Source organism: Vidua chalybeata, chromosome 13, assembly GCF_026979565.1.
Source record: "Vidua chalybeata isolate OUT-0048 chromosome 13, bVidCha1 merged haplotype, whole genome shotgun sequence".
Lineage (NCBI taxonomy): Eukaryota > Metazoa > Chordata > Aves > Passeriformes > Viduidae > Vidua > Vidua chalybeata.
This window is the reverse complement of record NC_071542.1, coordinates 6,313,895-6,332,493: the sequence shown is the minus strand read 5'-3', so window position 1 is coordinate 6,332,493 and position 18,599 is coordinate 6,313,895. Positions and strand designations below refer to the sequence as shown.

At 37.7% G+C, this 18,599-nt stretch overlaps 1 protein-coding gene and 1 long non-coding RNA gene across 4 annotated transcripts in view; both read right to left on the bottom strand.

The window, feature by feature from the left end:
- The window catches only part of THSD4 (thrombospondin type 1 domain containing 4), a 243,552-nt gene that overhangs the window by 89,894 nt on the left and 135,059 nt on the right, over positions 1-18,599 (bottom strand). Inside the window, exon 1 of one of the 3 annotated variants that reach the window (XM_053954673.1) lies at positions 4,218-4,289. The exons of the other annotated variants lie outside the window; for them this stretch is intronic. Coding sequence (XP_053810648.1) covers positions 4,218-4,289 — 72 coding nt within the window. Of the gene's footprint in view, positions 1-4,217; positions 4,290-18,599 lie in introns of those variants that run through there. 3 annotated transcript variants of the gene reach the window in all.
- Positions 8,483-9,132, bottom strand: LOC128794609 (uncharacterized). The gene is made up of 2 exons (XR_008433203.1): positions 8,993-9,132; positions 8,483-8,555 (listed from the first exon to the last, which is right to left on the bottom strand). It is a non-coding gene; the product is annotated as an uncharacterized LOC128794609 (long non-coding RNA).

Here is an 18,599-nt window from a genome sequence, read left to right as displayed (position 1 = left end):
GTTCGTTCTCCATGCTGCCCTTTCACAGAATTGGCCAAAATCACATCAGCTCCTGCAGATGTGACCTGCTGGGGAGCTCCCTGCCTCGTCACAAGTGCAGCAGGTCTGACCACATTACACCGAGGTTCCACTGAGTAAGGTCAGAAATTTACTCCAGTCAGTCTCAGGAAAGAGAACTCCTCCTTGACAAGAGAACAGTCAGTCAAGAGACAGTGTCAAAAAGACCATGACCTCAAGGTGTTTGGGGTCTTTTGTGGTTTGTTTCTTTTTTGTATTCTTCCTTCTTGCTTGAGCAAGATCAACAAGGGAGAGCTCCATTCATACTGTACCACACGGAAACAAGTAACAACACTGAGTTGTTCACTGTGATGAACACCAAGTTATTTCTTGCAATGGGTTGCATTTGTGCAGTGGGGATTGTGACACCTGACCCTGTTCAGTGAATGATCTTTTAAAATGCTGCTAGTTAAGTTCACTTTGCCTCTCTGGCTCCTGTGGACAAGCTATACACACTGCAGAGAGGCCAAGCAGTGTGGAGGTGCAAATGAACAGGAGCTCATGGCAATAAGTTCCCTCCACACTCCTGTCTGTTTATTCCTGGTCTTGCAACTTGGGACGCTGTGTAGAACAACTGCTCCACAAGGCACAGATGAGAACCAGCAGTGTCTGCAGCACACCAAGAATCTCACTCAGAGTTGCTCAGGCTCCCTTTACTCATTTGAGAGGGTGGAACATGACTTTTTCACCCTCTTTATGCCCAAATTCCAAAGGGAAGCATTTCACATCTGTGAAATTTATCTATAATAAAAATATATTAAAACAACTCTCAAGGACACTGTTTAGTATCTTCTACACTTCATGTTGAACTACTTTATGAAGAAAGCTGAACAGCATCTAGTATTCAATACTCTGAAGCTAAACAGTATCTACATATTAAAACAAAACTTGTTTCTATAAACAGCTTGGTTAATGTAGCAAAACATGCTGTTATCTGAACAACTGCTACTCAAGAACTGAAAATAATTAGGTATCTTAAAACCTGTTCCTGTTCACTTAAACATGCTGAAAGTTCTGTGTTAAGTCATATATTACGTATTTTGATGGTTAGTCAGATTATGATTATTTATCCCATTAAAATACAGATCAAATCAACACATAAGTTATATGTGAGGTTTCCTTCCCATTGTGCACACATTTTGTCAGCTAGACTGATTTTTGAAAAAAACTAATAGAAAACAATTCAAACCAAACTCAGAATGGTATAATTTGGTTTTGCTTTGTTGCTGAGAAGGCCAGGCTGGTGACTTTGGAACATTTGCACAGCTTCACTGACACCAGTACTGAGGCAGATAGGGCTGACAGTACTGATTTATGGTCAATTTATATGGGACTAAAGAAGCTACTAAAATGGGAAAATTCAGTTGAATCAACTAAAATCCCAAGGCATGTGCAAATACCTGACAAGTACTCTGAGAAAACAGAGTTTAAAAGGCTACCTGCTTTTGAGTGAAGAATAATGATAACACTTAGGAGTACCTGAAAATACAGGGATGGGTTATTCCTCAGGAAAACTCCCTGCTTGCTCAAAGATTTCTCAAGCCCAATGTATCTGGTCAAACCAACAATTTTCCTGCTAGAGCAGATTCCAAAGCAGCAGGTTAAAGAAGTGAGAAGGAGGAAGCCTTGATTAAGCACTGTTTTGCTAGGAGTTCAGCGTGTTCATTTGCTGAGAAGCACACACACACACAAGCTCTGGGCCTGGCCATACAAATGTGGTGCAAGTTGCAAATCTATACAACCTTATTTCCTTCCTGGATGGAAAAGTGATGTAATGCAGTTTCACTGACTTCATGCCAAGTCATGCCTTAAATCAACAACAAATGAAAAGCAGAACATAACCATACACACATTAGAACAAGTGTTAGGGGTTCCTTAAGAATTACATGGGAAAAAATATACTACTTGAATTTTTGTTATTTTCTGTTTCTTGAGCAGTTAAAGTTCTGCAGCATTAAAATACAGACAAAACAAGCTGGCAAGAAAAGCAACTTCCCATTGACTTCATAATCTATCAAAAACTGACACTTTTATGAGCAGAATGTTAAAAAATACATACCTATAAATCAATTAAAATATTCAAAGAATTATACAAAACAGTTCAAAGGAGCACAAAATGACAATTCAGGTTCCTTTAAAAAATGGCTTCTCACTTATTTTCTCTGTCTTCACTGTCAACCACAGGAAAAATCTTTACTGAGTAATTTCCTAGAGAAATAATATTTATGTAGCCAAGGTTCTGCAGCTGGAGCAGGGAAACGCACAAGATTATCGGGTGGTCTCTTACAATACAGGACAAAGAAATATTATATTAATAACAGTAGACACAGTATATTTTTATTATGAAATTTCCAAAATTAGGCATATGAACATAGTAAAGGAGCAAATTTCTCACTACCTATGCTAAAATCTACAACTCAAAAGTCACTGATAAAGCAACAGGCCAACTTTTTATATTCTGTCTGCTGTATTAACTGAAAAACTAAGAATAACAGTCCAGTTTAAAGCACTTGGCATATGGATCACAGTGCTAAAACATTACACATTGCACTTTTACAGCAGAAATTAATTTCCAGGTAAGAACACAGCATTGCTTTTATTTTACTTGCTAACGAGAATAATTGGCAGGCAACACTGCTGCTGCACTAGATTTGTTCTTTATATGGATCTCTGAAGACCACATGTGCATGCAGTGGTGACAGAAATATTTTCCATATGAGCCACCACAGATTTTAAGGTCCCTCAGTCTGAACAAGGTGAGTCTATCTATCGTTTTCTATGCTCCATAACAATCAAGCAGGAAGTTAAAAACTTCTGTGACAACTAGAGGGCAATGATCAGCTTCCAGTTGCTCTGATCATCAAACCATGTAAATTTGTTGAGACACTGCTGAAAACCTTTCCCTGCTTTAACTAGATCAAAGGCAGCACAAGATTTCATTAAGAGACATTTTCCTGAAACAAAGCTGTTACAGATTCTCTTATTAAAACACCCTGAAAGCAAAATAAAGTTTCTTTCTAGACATGTGAGCTACAGAAAGTGTCAACCACACAGTGTTGGACAAGGTGTTTTTTCCAGTTCACTTCCACCTTTTCCAGGGAAAGTAATTGATCTGGACTTCATTAGGCAACTATTAAGTTATGACAGCACTAATAAAGCTTTAAAGCAGAATCACTGTTTGCAGAAGACTTACTCAAGGAAGGCATATTTATGGAACAAAATTATCCAGTGATTCATTTAAAATGCACAGCTACACATCCCATTTCAGGTAGAGCAAGGGAGAATGAATATCATATGTGTTTTCTGCAAGTAATTTCATTAGATGGAATATTTTATATCTAATAGTACCACGCCTGCTAAGTTATTTCCTAAATGGCAAAAGAGTAGCAGAAAATTTCTGCTTTGGTATGAAACAAGTACTTGATGACAAACTGCTCTGATGAGGACAAAAATCTGGAAAATGGCTCTTCATAAATCAAGCAGCAACTTTTTAAAGCATATGAAGAGCTGTTCTATACCACTGCTGAAGAGTTAGAAATTAGGAATACTAGGAACACATCAAGTCCCTCTTTAATTATATGATATACAGTTTTTAAAAAATCAAGTTCTTTCTGCCCTGCCACAGACTAAACATTACATGTATTTGCACAAAAAGAATGTTATTAAAGTAATGAAGCCTGGAGTTTTTACATGCTCACATCCCCAAAATGTATCCTGTGCAAAAACTTTTTCTCTAGCGCACATTTTTGCAGAAAATATGAACAAAACAATACCATCTACTGCTGCAGAGGATCATATTTCTCTGTATGTTAGTAAAGAAAAAATCACAAATTAGTCATCTCTCATAGAAAGCGTATTGTATATCAAATCCAGAGAAGTTAAGTTTCAAACTGTTCTCCTTTAGTACCTTTTGGCTTTTGCAAAGAAAAAAAAAAAACAAACCCAAACCAAACAGACCCAAAGCAAAAAAGCAAATAAAAATCCCCCAAACAAAACAAACCCCCAAAACTAAACCAAAGCAAAAGCTTTTTATACAACACAAACAACACAATTCTATAATGTCTAACAGCATAAAAATAATTCACAGTCCCTCTTAACAGATACGAAGAAAATGCAACTGTGACAAGACGATTTTTGACAAGACATTGTACTTTGCTTACCTCACCCCCAGGTCTTGCTAACACTGCTGTTTGAAAGCAGAGCAACGTTAGTATCAGGTAGCTGACAAACATTATTACCCAAAGTTAGAGCTACCCTGGAGGAGCAAACCCTCTGCCAAGTACTAACAGCTAGCAGATGCACTTGTGTCTCAGGATCACAGCCCTGAGCTCTTGTAGGTACGAGCTGTCTCCCTCTCCCCCTTTCTCTCGCACTCACGGTCCGACCAGGAGCTTTGCTCTCAGCCACTGCTCTGAAGACAACTGGTAAGTTGATCTCTTCATGTAATGACTTCTCCCTGCTGGGGGAGGGGGCTCGGCCAGCCCTGAGCTGGGGGGCTGCAGTCAGTATGAAGCGAAGAAGGGGAGGGACAGAAATGGTCACTGCCAAGTTATGCATCTGCTGTGATTCATGGAACAAGCTAAACGGTAACCTTTAATGCACGAGGAGCTTTGGCAAAGCGTTATTGACTTAGGCAGGCATGATTGGAGAAACAGGCTAAAGCTGCTGCAAGAGATGCCTGTTGATGGTTAGACGGTATGTGCTACTTAAAGGTACAGCACCTCCTTTTATTAACAAGTTTATAATAAATAAATCACAAATTAAAATCTAACCAAGAAGCAACCTATGGTTTTACAGTCAGCCCTACACCAGCACAGTCCTGCAACCTGAATGGCCTGATCCTGCCTTATCTGTCAGAACCTGCTGCCTCTCATCCCTGGCCCCAGGGCAACAGACCAGGGGAACCCAGGTGCCCATTCACTCTCTAGAATGTCACAACTGCTTCCTGAAATGGACCTCCTTCCTTTAGAACAATCCTGGAGGAGGATATGGATGTAGTCTCTCTTTCATTTGTATATTATAGCTGAAGAAAAGAAATTTTGATTTATAATGATCCAACCCATCAAATAACCTGCTTTGACTAAGCAAGCAGAAGTGCAAGTCTTTCTTAAAGTTCCAACTCCTGAAGTCAAAAAACCACACTATATTCTCATCTTTCATGTAAATACATAGTTCTTATCCATATGGTTCCAGGGGATATCTCAAAAATACGACCCAAGAATAACCTGGTCTCGTATGTCAGACAGTAAACCACATGAACTCACAATACAGGTACTTGAAAATATCTCAAAATTTTAGGAGGCAGGAAGTAAAAATGTTGGTGAAATTGAGAAGAACACCATTACTAAGTATTATATTTCTTTTTGTAATTTGGTGAGCTTTGTATACACAGCTGAGTATGTCAGACTCCTCCGGCTATTTTTAAACTAGCTTTACCAATCTGTCTTTTCCTCTCCTATGAGAGGTGAAAGATAAAATAGTCTTCCTCAGAACTTCAATTAAATACAGTCAAACTCCCAAAGCAGTATAGAAAATTAGCATTTGCACTGCTGCTGAAAGTCTGAATTCAGTTCTATTTGCATTTGGATATCTGGTTCTCAAGCAAGGCAAAATCTGACCTCTATTAATTAGACATGATTGTCACTGTATCTCTTCCCTCTCAGTTCTTTCCTTTTACAGACTCCCACTATTGCTTATAAAGATCCCACCTTCTCCTGCCTAACCTGTCTCGCAATGCTGTGTTTGTTCAGCACCTCCAGAAAACCCTGCCCATTTTTGCCTCTCAAATCAGCAGACCACCTTTCACAGGTCAACCTTTTCTTCCCCTTTTGATACACAGCCTTGCAGTGCTGTGGTCATGGCAGCACCACTGCAGTACCTGCGAGCACCATGCTCAGCGAGGGCACGGCAGGGAGAAGGCCCTGCAGTGCACGCTGGCCAGGACTGTGGGTCTCAATGGCACAAGAATCCTCTTCAGGTGACTCCCCTTGAGGGAGGAGTACAAGCTTCAGAACACTTAAGGAGCCAGAATGAGAGTTTCAGTATGGACCTCAAGAATGATCTGAATGACCACAGGTGGTCAGCTGGGGACTCTGAAGAATGATGACTGAGAGCCCAAATCTGCAGCTTCTGAAAACTTGACACTGTAACCTTAATGGTACTTTCTGACAAAAATCATTGAGCGCTCTCCATTACTATGTTGTTCTCAAAAATACAAGACCTCCCTTCAAGACCTATGGAGAAGAAGTATTTTCTCCCCTTTTAAGGCAAGCTGAAGGTTTGCAGATTATACCGTGGTGCTGACAGCTAAATGCAGAGCTGCCATTACAGGTACTTTGTACACTGGTTGCCTATGGTAAAGTCTTCAGACTGAAAATGTAAAGCCAAATAAACTTAAGGAAATTTTCCATCAAAACCCTGTCAGGAAGCCAATCTGTCCTTCCATATTTTTCTGAAATATCTAGATGTACCACAAAAGGAAAAAGGATAGTGAGCAAACTGCCAACTAAACTGGAGTTCAAAACACTTCCAACAGAAGAGCTGCAACTATGATACTCTGAAAATAGATTCAGTGCTTGAAAAAGTTTTAAACAACACACCATTTCAGATTGCAGTATGTAACAGAAGCTCCAATGATGAAAGATCCTCCATGCAGATTGACCACTGCTTCCATAAAATTAAACTCTGTCTTGTTTTGCTGTTCTTTACAAAGTGAACTAGTTTTTCTGAATAAATACATAGCACAGGCACAATATTACCCATCTTCTCTTCTTTAATGGCAGGCAGAAAATCAAATATAAGGAAATGAAGAGTACCTGTGATTTTAGTCTCCTTTCTGTTGACCATTCCCCAGAGGAGTATATTTTCTGCAAATATGAATAATCTTACTGAAGTCTAACTGAACTGAAATCTAACTGAAGTCTAACTTAGGACGAGTTTCTGAGCACAGAAAACTGTACTACATTCCCATTTAATAAGTCATATAGCTAATTCCTTCCATATGCATTTAATTTTTCCTTTATGAAAAATACAGACAGAATTCTCTGAATTTCAGAAGCTGGTGCTCTGTTCTCCATGTTAAGACAAGAGATCTGCTCATACATGTGCCTTCAAGCTTTATCCCACTGAACTGGATGAAATTGTGCTGGTTCATAGGCACAAGTGCAGCCTTCCTTTGCAGCACAGAGCAGATTGAAACTTAACACTATGCCCTACTTGCACTGCTGCAGCCATGATCAGAACTCCTCTGCAAACCTCCACAATCACTACACTGGAGATTACAAAAGTACTGGGGCAATAGAAAAAATCAGCTTATGAGTGATGAGCTATTTCAGATATGAAGTTGTGCAGTAGCAGATAGAGAAACCAAAATACCTTGCAACTGTAAAATGGAAGAAATAAGATGTCAGTAATTTCAACACAAAAACACCTTTGCTTTTACTTAGAAACAAAGCAAAATAATAGCATATCTATTTTAGGTATATAATTGAAATAGAGAGTCCAAAATTATAGTTTAAAAAAAGAAAATCAAAAACCAAAAGCAGAAAAGGCCATCACAATGTTTTGGGAAAAAGTTCCTATCTCTTATTCTCAGAAATAAAAATACACAAAACAAAAAAAGGACCTTTGGATAGTAAAGTCCTTATTAAGAAAGTACTGACATTCATCTCTGAAAAAATTAGCTGTCAGTCTCAAAGGGTTTGTAAATATCAATTAGTTTATGAAGTTTGCTTACTACCTTCCTCCTGAGGCAATGGCACCTGAATTTCAAAGAGGACCAGTTTGCTAAACTTATCAAAAGTATCACTGCTACTGCTTTCTGCTAAAGGTATATTAGCTTAGAAAGTTGACCAAATTCCTAATATAAAAGTAATAATAGACAAAACACAAGTCAAAACAAGCTTTTAAAGACTTCCCTTCTACTTCCTATAGCCTCAATGTTTGTAGAGTTTAACTCTCAAATTCTTAAAGCAAGATAACATGGAGGATGACTACATATTTCAGGCTGAGTTACTTTAGAACAAGACAATGACAATTTCTGTGCATTTTGCATACAAGTGAAAATAATTACTCTAATTCATGTTTTGTCACTACAGGTGCAACATCAATGCCACTGAATCAATGCTAGCTCAGTTGACACACCTAAACTAAAGAACTATTTAGAAGTAAGATGAAGGCCAAAACAAATTTGCTGCTACAGCATAACCAACAAGTCCTTTAACTGTTTCTTAAAACAAGTATTTAAAATAGCATTCATTTGCTTTGGACAGACACCATCTTCCAGGAATCACTAACAGGAAAAGCAGTAGACACTACATATTCTACTAGTATTTAAGAAAAGTTTTTTATTTCAGTGTTTCATGTAAAAATTTAACAGAGGAGGAAAAAGGCTGAATGTACAAGAAATTCAGTACAAATTACATGATCAAGTGGAAAATCTAGTATGCTTTGGTTTTATTTTAATTGGTCATTTTTTCCAGTTGGTGATCTACAGGTTACTTTAAAAAAAGAAAGAAGGGAGAAAATTTTTATGTTGATGAAGTCATGTGTAAAGATGGCTGCCATATTTATAGCTGTCAGATAGGCATTTCCAATCATTACCTCATCTCATTTTTTTCCAGGAAGAATTCCTTTCTGAATTAATTATTCAGATGTAATAAGGTTAAAATAAATTACCACTGCGCTTTAGCCTGAACTACTGAAAGACACAGGCCGTAACATTTTACTCAAAATTCCTTCTATGAGGTTATTTTCATTCTATTTTAAAAATAATGTTTGTGTTAAATTAAACACTTGAAATAAAGAAGTCTCTTGCCACATTATGTGTGCCTGAGCAGACAGGTAATTTAGACTGCAGAAAGAATGTGTTTTCCTTGAAAAAAACCCAGTGTACTTGAGAAGGATGGAGATAGAAAAATGCCTTTCCCTACCCTACCTTCTTGGATTCAGGAAATACTGCAGCTGAAGCACTGAGGGATTTCTTTATCCCTGTGAAGGCGTATACATCCACTCCCCTAGTTTCTGCATTTCACTGGCAGACAGGGTGATGAAGGAGGACAAGAGATTCTCTCCTATCCTCTGCCTTCTACAGCTAAAGCAGTTCTTGCTACTGCAGTCCTTTTGGAAGAGCCATGATCACACTGAATCTGGATTTCAGCAGATGAAATCACAATAGGTACAGAAGGACCAAGGAGTACCTGGACTTTTATAGATGCCATTGAACAAAACCAAACCCACACAGCTTGGGGCGGAAGTCAAAGGGTGAGCTATGATTGCAGCCTGAGGGTTAAGTACATGGAGCCCTGTGCAGGGAAGTTTAGATGTGCAGCACCTTGGAGGAAACAAGTCCCAGAGCCTCACACAGATTCCACTGCACCTCAGCATTCTTTCTTGGTTGAAGTTTTAACGCCATTTAGTATATGAAATACTAAAACTTTCCCAAGTAACTCACAGCTTTTATTTGTACCCTTTTGCTCAATTGTTTTGTTAGGAAAGCAGCTGACTTCACACAATTTCTTGTACAAAATAAGTATTTAAGGGGATAGCTATGTCCCTGAAACTGAAATATTGCTTGTCTACCAGAATACTCCACTGCATGGAGCAGCATGTCTCCTGATGCTACTTTACATAATGAAGCTAGAGATTTACTTCTCAATCTGTATGTCTAATAATTTTTTGATTCCACTGTACAGTTATGGAAAAGACAAAGGGTTGCTGTGCAAAAATGCTCTTTAAAGAGTTTGTAATCAATTATTCCATACAGTCACTTTGTGTTCTGACTAATACATTTTTTTGGGCAACTATTTTCCAACATAACTTTCAACTTCTGTTCCTGCTTATTTCCCTTCCTAAACTGCACAATCCTCATTTTTCCACTTGTTTGCCATCTAAAGTCACTCCAAGTTTGACTTCTTCTCTGTTTCTCATCTTTTTCTTTCTCTTACGTGAAGAAATAGAGATCAGTTTAGAAAGTACACACCATTATAAAGGTATGACGACATCCTGTGAGAACAGCATTACAAAGCAAGTTTCAAACATTGGTCTATACTTAGGTCAACCCAGGGTAGGTTACAGCAGTGGAAGTTGTCAGTTCCTTCCATAATAACAAGTTACCTTAGTGACCATCCCATTTTCTCCTCTTACTGCCATGGTACTGGCACGCCACAGTGCTTTTAAACTACACTCAAACCCTTAAAAGGAAATCTGAGCATTTCCTCCCTCTTCTCCCTGCTCTTGACTTCCTAAAGCTAAAACTTTTGATTACAAAGCCAGATTTTACTAAGAAAGTCCAACGTCAAAGAGCTGAATATTAACCTCAAACTGATTTATCATCTTGAAGCTTTTCTTCGCTACTGAATCTATTATCCCTCTCCCCTTTCTGGCCTTACGATGTGCTAGAGGAGCAAAGGACCTTTGGTTATCACCTGCCCAGGGCTGGGCTAGAATGTGTATTTTTCAAGGCCATATTCCAATTTTCTGTATTTTGATGATAGAATTCTGGTTTATATCCCAAGTTCTCAGAGCACCTCTTTGCCTCCCCAGACAGTAGTTGCATAGTGCAAGGAGAATAAGATGACATTTATGAGGCATTCCTTCCTCTGACCAACACTACATTTTGCCTACAGAGCAAGTGGACACCATTCTTTGAACATAGAATTTTTATGACTACCATTCATCCTGTGACAAAAAATTTTATTTCTGAACTTGTTAATCAATGTCTTTGTTTTCCTAATAAGGCATTAAGATTTTTAGTACCATATTCTATTTCTCCTCACACTTAAACTTTGGTATTATTTTCTTAAGTATTTTCATAGCATATTATTCAACATTATTCATGCTGTCTTCTTCCTCTTCCTATACACAAAAGAGTGGTGAAACCAAAAGGAAAAGAGTTCTGTGATAGATCCTATTTAATCTCCTTTTCTGTATGCATGAAAAAAGAGACACATATTTCTAGAAAACTACCTCTCATCACCCAAGTTTCACATAAGGCATTTGGATCTGTGTTTCCTGTTGAAGTGTGGCAAATGAGCAGCCACTAAAAGTAGGACCCAAAAGAAAAGCAGACCTTACCCTTTAAAATATTAGAACCCATTCCTTCGCGACTGCCACGAACCTGGAATAAACCTATACTGGGTACCAGTGCTATATTTGGATATTTTACCTAAAATAAGAAATGAGACTAAGTCTGTTGATCCATTAAAAAAATTGAATCCCCATGAAAAATTCTAAATAATCTGTAACTATATAAAATTACATATATATATATAAATAATACAAATAATGCATATCTATTTCCTGGGGAAAGTAAGCCTCCTCCTCGGTAAAACAATCTAAATATGAGTTTGAATGAGGGTATTTTCAAATCTTTCACTTCTTCATGAGGGATAAAGGTTGATACTTCTAATTCTACATGTAGAAAGTAATTTAAAGATACAACAAGATCTGGATCATGTAAGTATACTTGTTTTAACTATAAAGTCAAATAAACAGAAAAGTACCAAAAAAAAAAAAAAAGTACCAAGTGGCATAACACAATATGTCACAACCCACTCCATGCATCCTCCTATGAGAACAGAATTATAAAGGAGAGTCTCTTCAGATCCAGAACGAAAAACTTGGAACTTGATGTTAGTGGTAACAGCCGTTTTCCCAAGTGTCCAGCTGGCAAATGACAGCTACCTTAAACATGCCATCATAAAATGATGGGAACAAGCATCTCCAAGAGAAAACTAACCAGGTAGGATTGTGAATACAACTGTAATTTTCAGTTTTGCTTGGAAACATTTCTGAAATTCTTTCAGAGAAAGAAGCCCTGGTAGAACATCTTTTCCTGCATATACATCCCCTGACCAGTTATCTTCTACATTGGTAAAAATCTCAAAGCACTGATGATATTCTTTGAGACAGAAGAAAACAGAACTTTGAAGATCACTGTGAGTCCTTCCCAGGAGTGGATCAAGTGTAGCACATGCTAGGCCAATATGCAGATAGGAGCTGCGTAAAAAACATTATGGTAAAATTTACTTTTGCAAGAAAACAGCATCACCTCCTGCCAACTAAAGACGAAGAGAAAGCTCTGCAAAAGCTGGCCAGTATGTTTCATGGTTACTACTTTCCTAAAGCAATAAAACAGTATCAGCCACCTTCAAAAACTGTCAGGGAGCAGTGAGAGCAGTGACAGGGGCTCCCTAAAGGGATGGGAGTCACATGTCAAGCTCCAACAAGGGCAGCAAGGCAGGTGCTTTCACTGGCCAGGACTCTGTCCCACTGCCACTCCAAGTCAGAGACGGGCAGATCCAGGGTCAAACAAGTCTGTAGTGCCAAGGCAGGCCCAGGGCCAAGCCAAGCAGCCAGGCCATGGAGCAGGGTGCAGACCAGCAGGATCCTGGCCAGGGCACACAGGACTGAGGCTGAGCCACACCGAGGCTGCCTCCAAAGCAGCTCAAACTGGGACTGGAGGCCCAGGGCTGAATTTAAATGTGGCTACTGAGGTAGCCTGTGTGAGCACCAGGCTGAGGCTGGTCAGAGCCATTATAATCAGAGCCCTGAACATCTGTGTCCAAGCCAAAATTCACTTTTCTAACCATGTGTATAAAGGGCTAGCAGTAGCAGAAATCAGCCAAGCAAATAGAAGAACGTAGGAGATTTTATCTGGCAGCAGATACAATCTGGAACAAGAGTCTTGCAACAGAGGTAACCTCATAAGGAGTCAGCACTGCACATATCACACAGACTAATTAGGGGACAGGACTAGAGCAGCATTCCATGGAACAAAGAAAGTCAACATCCCAGCAGGAGTCATACAGCTGGAGAACCAGAGCCAAGGACAATCCTACAGCACAGTCACCTCTGTTCTCTGATGTCACAGAGGTATTAAATCACAGATTAAGATCCAAAGGATAAATAGAAAGAATCTTGGAAGACTCGTATCATGAGCTATTGTATTTTTGATAGTTTATAGGAATACCAAGCTTCCACCCTCTTCTGATAGGAAAAAAAAAGGAAAATAGCTGTTTAGTTGCCAGAGGAAATGTATATGTTTCACTGAAAACTTGGGATTTAACTGCAATGCTAGTCAAAATGCACTGGATGCAACACTCATCCAGAATCCAAATACAAGAAGAAGGAGGAGGAAGGTTTCCAAAGTAATTTCATTACACATCCCAAGTTACCTGAAGTGAGCAGAGAGAACTAATCTCATAGTACTGTAGCCTACGCTTTGGGCAGCAAGCACATCTCAACTTTTCCCATCTAGTTACTAAAATCCTGAGTCAAAGATGCAGCTATTCCTTCCCAAAAATCTCTCCATATTCTGTTTGATTCCATCTTCCCAATTCACCATCTCTACCAACAGGACTGTCTGATCTTAGCCTACTGCCTGCCTCTAATGCATTGCAAATTAAAAGCATTAACACCAGCCTAGGTCAAAATCTACCCTGTTAGTAGACTAAAGGCTCATTTTTCATCACTGGGGGTCCATGCCAGGTCAAAAACACACAGCACCAGCAGATCAGTTACACTGCTGGTGCAAATTAGGTACAAATTAGAAGCATAGCTGCAGTGCTAGAACAAGGCTTTTCTTTCTCTGCAGATCTCTAATGTATAAAAATGAACAAACTCTTTCTAAACAAATAGAAACTGTGCATCTTTATTGCCTTGATAAAAACAAAATTCTGGAGAATCTGATTGTTTATACAGTAGATTTTTTGGATAGTTTATGTTATAAATGTGCTTGCTTTCAAAGTAATCCTATTAAACACATGCTGCCCATTAGAACCAAGTGAACCTTCAGTGTACGTGGAGTCTTCCAGCTATCTGGGCAGTGGTCACACATCCTTAAAAGCTTGGGAAGCACACAGCTAGAACTGACTTAGTTCAATTTTTCTAGGTGTCTTTCAAGTACACATACCATTTCTGAAAATGAACAATTCTGCGTGGCTGATTTCTGTTACACAAGAAATTGGAACCATATAGCTACAGATTATGTTAAATCTTGAGCTAAATGGCATGTATATGAATTCTGAAAATTCATATGCAGCTCAAACTAGATAAGGAGCGTCTTAAAATAATTATGCATCCTTGTGTCTCAAATATTTCATTTACTACTGGATTAGCAACTCAGAAACTGATAAATACTTGAATAAACAGTTGATGAGTCTCTGAGTACCCAGAGCACATCCAGTATAATTTAACTTGAAATTTCCCTTCCTGACTCCAACAATTGAAACAAGTTCAGTACTGCCACATTTTCTCATGGGACAAACAACTTGTCTAAATTCAGGCAAATTCACTTCTCTACTATATAAGGAGGAGAGTCAAGCCCAAAATGACTGCATCAAGTTTTTTGGTACTCTGAAAACTTTTCTTAAGAAGTCGCTTAGCATGCCATTTTATTTGTCAACAGTTATATATGACTCTTAAACCATGGTATAGTAAAACCAGTGTATGTATATATATATATAAAGCCTTCAGTTTTAATTTTACAGTGTAAAATCCCTAGACAATGGCACAAAATCTAGAAATGCTCTTTGCTGGTAACAAGGTATAAATAAATATAGAAATAATTCTAGTGGGAACACAAAGAAAAAAATTACTTCTTAAAAGGTCACCTAGAATAAAGGAAGTAAGGAAACATTCTCTATATGCATTTTGAAAGACACAAATGGTGCTGATTACTTTATCCCCATACTCAGACTGTCTATGTGGGTTAAAGCTAGCAATAATACCAGTTCTAATCTTAAAGGCCCATGGAGAGACATAAAACCAGACTGCTTAAGAAATCTGGTTGTAAAAGCACATCTGTGCAGCCAACACCATCACATGGCTGGAAAACAATCAGAATTCCAATAAGAATCAAGTGAATAAAACCCACAGAAAATTCCTTCATTGTGGAAGGAAGATTTCCTTTGGAAGATTTCCTACACAGATCCAAATCTCTTCAATACAATAATTCATATTTGTGTGGAGCATATCTCAAATAATTTTCCAAGAATGTTTCAGATTTCCTCACAATAAAGAAGATTTCCTCACAATGAGCTACTTCTCAATGAATATATCACTTATTTTTAGGTACAGCTCCATGTGCTAGCTCATGTCCAATGCCATAGTACTCACAGTACTCAGCAGGTACTTATTTGTCTGGAGTATCAGTGTTAGAACCCTGCCAGCCCATTGGTAGCATAGCTGGTTTATATTTGATTTGCCTTTTTCACCTGTGTTTTGCAAACTATTTACCACTGCTGGTTTAGATACACTGTCAAGGGATTTGTGCAAGCATCCAAAACAATGACAAAATTAAGAATTTTGAAAAAAAATTAAGAATATATTTATCTCATCTTTACTTTTTTGTTCACTTGTAGTTTTTTGGGTTTTGCCATGATGTTGGACAGCTGCATGGAGAATGAGGGCACACACATAAATTCCCCCAGTGACAAATAAGCAAACAAATCCAGCCACCATTCCCACACTGGCAGTTTTGTCTATTTAAGTTTGCATATTTGTCATTACTTGTTTTAGAAGCAAGTTTACAATTACGTATGGTCATTTTATCCCTTTCCAAGAAAACACCAAATAAAGTGCAATGATAAGGTTTTCAGCATCTGTTCTTAACCACAAATATCTGAATAATGTTTTGAACTGCTGGGTCTATGAGACTTTTTTCCTCTCAAGCTCGCAAAGTAAGTAGCTGTTTCACAGTGCCTTAGTTAATTTATATTTAATCAGAAAAGGTGGGGTTGATTGGAAACTGTTTGCTTCTCTTTCAGTCTCAGTAACCATTTCATTCATTTTTCTAATATGACACACAGATTTTTCTCTTTTTTATTTTTACTGAAAAGAACTGATATTCTCCTCTCTTATGAAAGATTTCATAGATAAAAATTTGCAGTGCAAAATTCTGCACAATATGCTAGACCAGAAGTCTAATTCATACAAAATATGTAATGTTTCAAATTCCTAAACACATTATGTGCAAGTGGGTCAAGACAATACTTTAGTACACAGGCTAAAATGTGGCAATAAATGGCATTAAACAAATTCAATCTGCCATGGAACCCTAGTGACTACTCATCCAAAGCCAAACAGACAAAGAATTAAATCAAGCACTACTCTTTGAATGAGAATATTTATTGTTAAGTATTGCCACAGAATACTAGGCATTTGTCTTAAAAAAGATTTTAAAATCTTATTCTTAGGACATGTAATATAACTTATGAAGATTTTTTTGCAACCTAGAGACACTAAAGAAAGTGTTCAGTAAGGACTGGATTTCAAGTTGGTAACCTTTCTTTCTAGGAAAAAAAACGTGACTTTTTAATTTCCTCTTAAAAACTTTAACTGTGAAGGCTTCAAAGTCAGATACTATACTTAGTTTTAGTAAATATTCTCATATCCATATCTAGAAGGACAATATATTTAAGAAGAGAAAAGTTTTTTAGATGCAAGATCACCTATTCTATGTATTATTAGGCGGAGCATAATCAGCTTCTGAGGGTGTTTTAGGAGATTACCAATTAGGCCCTTCAGTACGTCTGTCCTACCACCCCAACACTTCCAACCACTGCCTTTCAATCTGTGTAGGAGCCACAGACTATTCCTTTCATGGTGGAGAAAAATACAGGACACATCCATAATTCCCCATCTAGGCTTCATGCTATTCCCTGCCAAGGCAGTTTGGCGAGCAGGGAAGATATTTCAAAGGAAAACATATAGGGCCTCACTCAGCCATATTAATGCTCCTTCACATTCCTCTTGCAATATTATCCTACCCATAAGGCTTATTTAAGTACAAGAACATCTTTGGCAAGCAGGGCTTTCAAAACAGAGACCCGCGTGGAGAATCCAACAGCAGTACTTAGTTTTCACCTTCACACAATAGCCATATTACAAAAACAACTTGTACTTACATGGGAACACAAAGTGATGGGTAGGTTTACATTTGAAATCAAATATAGCTTTTCCAGCAAATTTTAAAATTGAGAAAGTCTGCTGCTATCACCTGGTCATTTTGCATAAAAATTAGAAGGGAAAAAACAATCCCCTACAGAAATATATAAGCCAATATTCCACAACAGCACCATAAAGGGTAACTCTAGACTAAAAAAAACCTATTTTTTTAATTGGATACAATAGTGGGAAGCAAGGACTGTCCATTATATGGCTGAAAAAAACCCACAGACACCCCTGCCTTAACAAATGTCTTCTCTAAGCAACTTCATGTTATGAGTATTCTAACACAATGTTTCAATTGGAAGAATATATTGGGTTTTAATCCAAAAGACATCCTTATTATGCTTAATTTGACATTCTTCTTCCAAACTGAAAATGAACAGGACAGTTTGATCAGTTACAGGATGGTGCATCTTACACTTGAAGGGACAAAAAAATTGTCAAAAGTGTGATTCTGAAAAAGAGCTGAAAGCAAAATCTCTCCTTGCATTTAAGCATCTAAGAACTTTAAGTCAAACTCATCAATGAAATTCCTAAAGCACAAGGAGAAAACATAGCTAACAGTTGCTCTGCAATACGGACTGTTACTAGCTTATCAGATGTGATCAGGTGGCCACAGAGAATTTTGGAAAAATTATTTTAAGGTAGCTCTGTTTTTACTCGGGCTATAGTAAGACTATGGAGAACATTTTTCTAAGAGTCAAACCTTTGAAAGTATTGCATGCTGCACCCATCTTGGTCATACTTTGTACAGTATGTGTATAACTGACAGATTTGCAACAAGTTTCTGAGCTGGAAGTTCTTTTTGAATTACTTTCAAGTTCAGAAAAGTGAATTGGGATTACGCTTAAGAAATACAAACTCTTAATTTTATATGAAATTAAGTTCTGATGAATTTGCTCTAGAGGAGACTTTTTTATGCAATGCGTGACAATTCTGCATCTAATTCTGCATTCTGCCATAAATTCAATCAGGCTATAGCACACCCCAGTTTACTGCCACTATAACTACTCACATCAATTACACAATGTTTATTCTGAACATACACTTGCTTAGTCTGTGGGGACATTGGAATACAGGAATTCCCAGGAATATATTGAGCATGTGAACCCACCTATTCCACAGAATTAAATCCAATACAACAGCAGCAGTATAAATATACTGCTTCTGAAATAGACTGATTTTACTTTTTCCAATCTTCTGTAACACACTTTTGCAGACACAATATTAAGATTCTTAGATTAGCTTCCTATAATTTCATATAATAGGCTATGAAATCTTAAAATTGTACCTGGTTCCGTCTCCATTTGGAAAAGAAACCACAGCAAAATCAAAATCTTTAAAATCATATTAAAATACATCTTTGTAGGTAATTTTTCCTTTACAACTAAAATTCCATTCAAGTCTGAGTTTAAACATATATTCAGAAATATTTTTGAGAAAATAAAAATTCTACACTTCTATCTGTGATGAATTCTGCTTTCTTTTAATAATTGATATCAAGAACCTCTGTCCAACTTATACACTCATCTGCTCTTTGAACCTACAGTGTTTTATAGGCACACGCTACACACAAAGCTCTCTTCTTTATC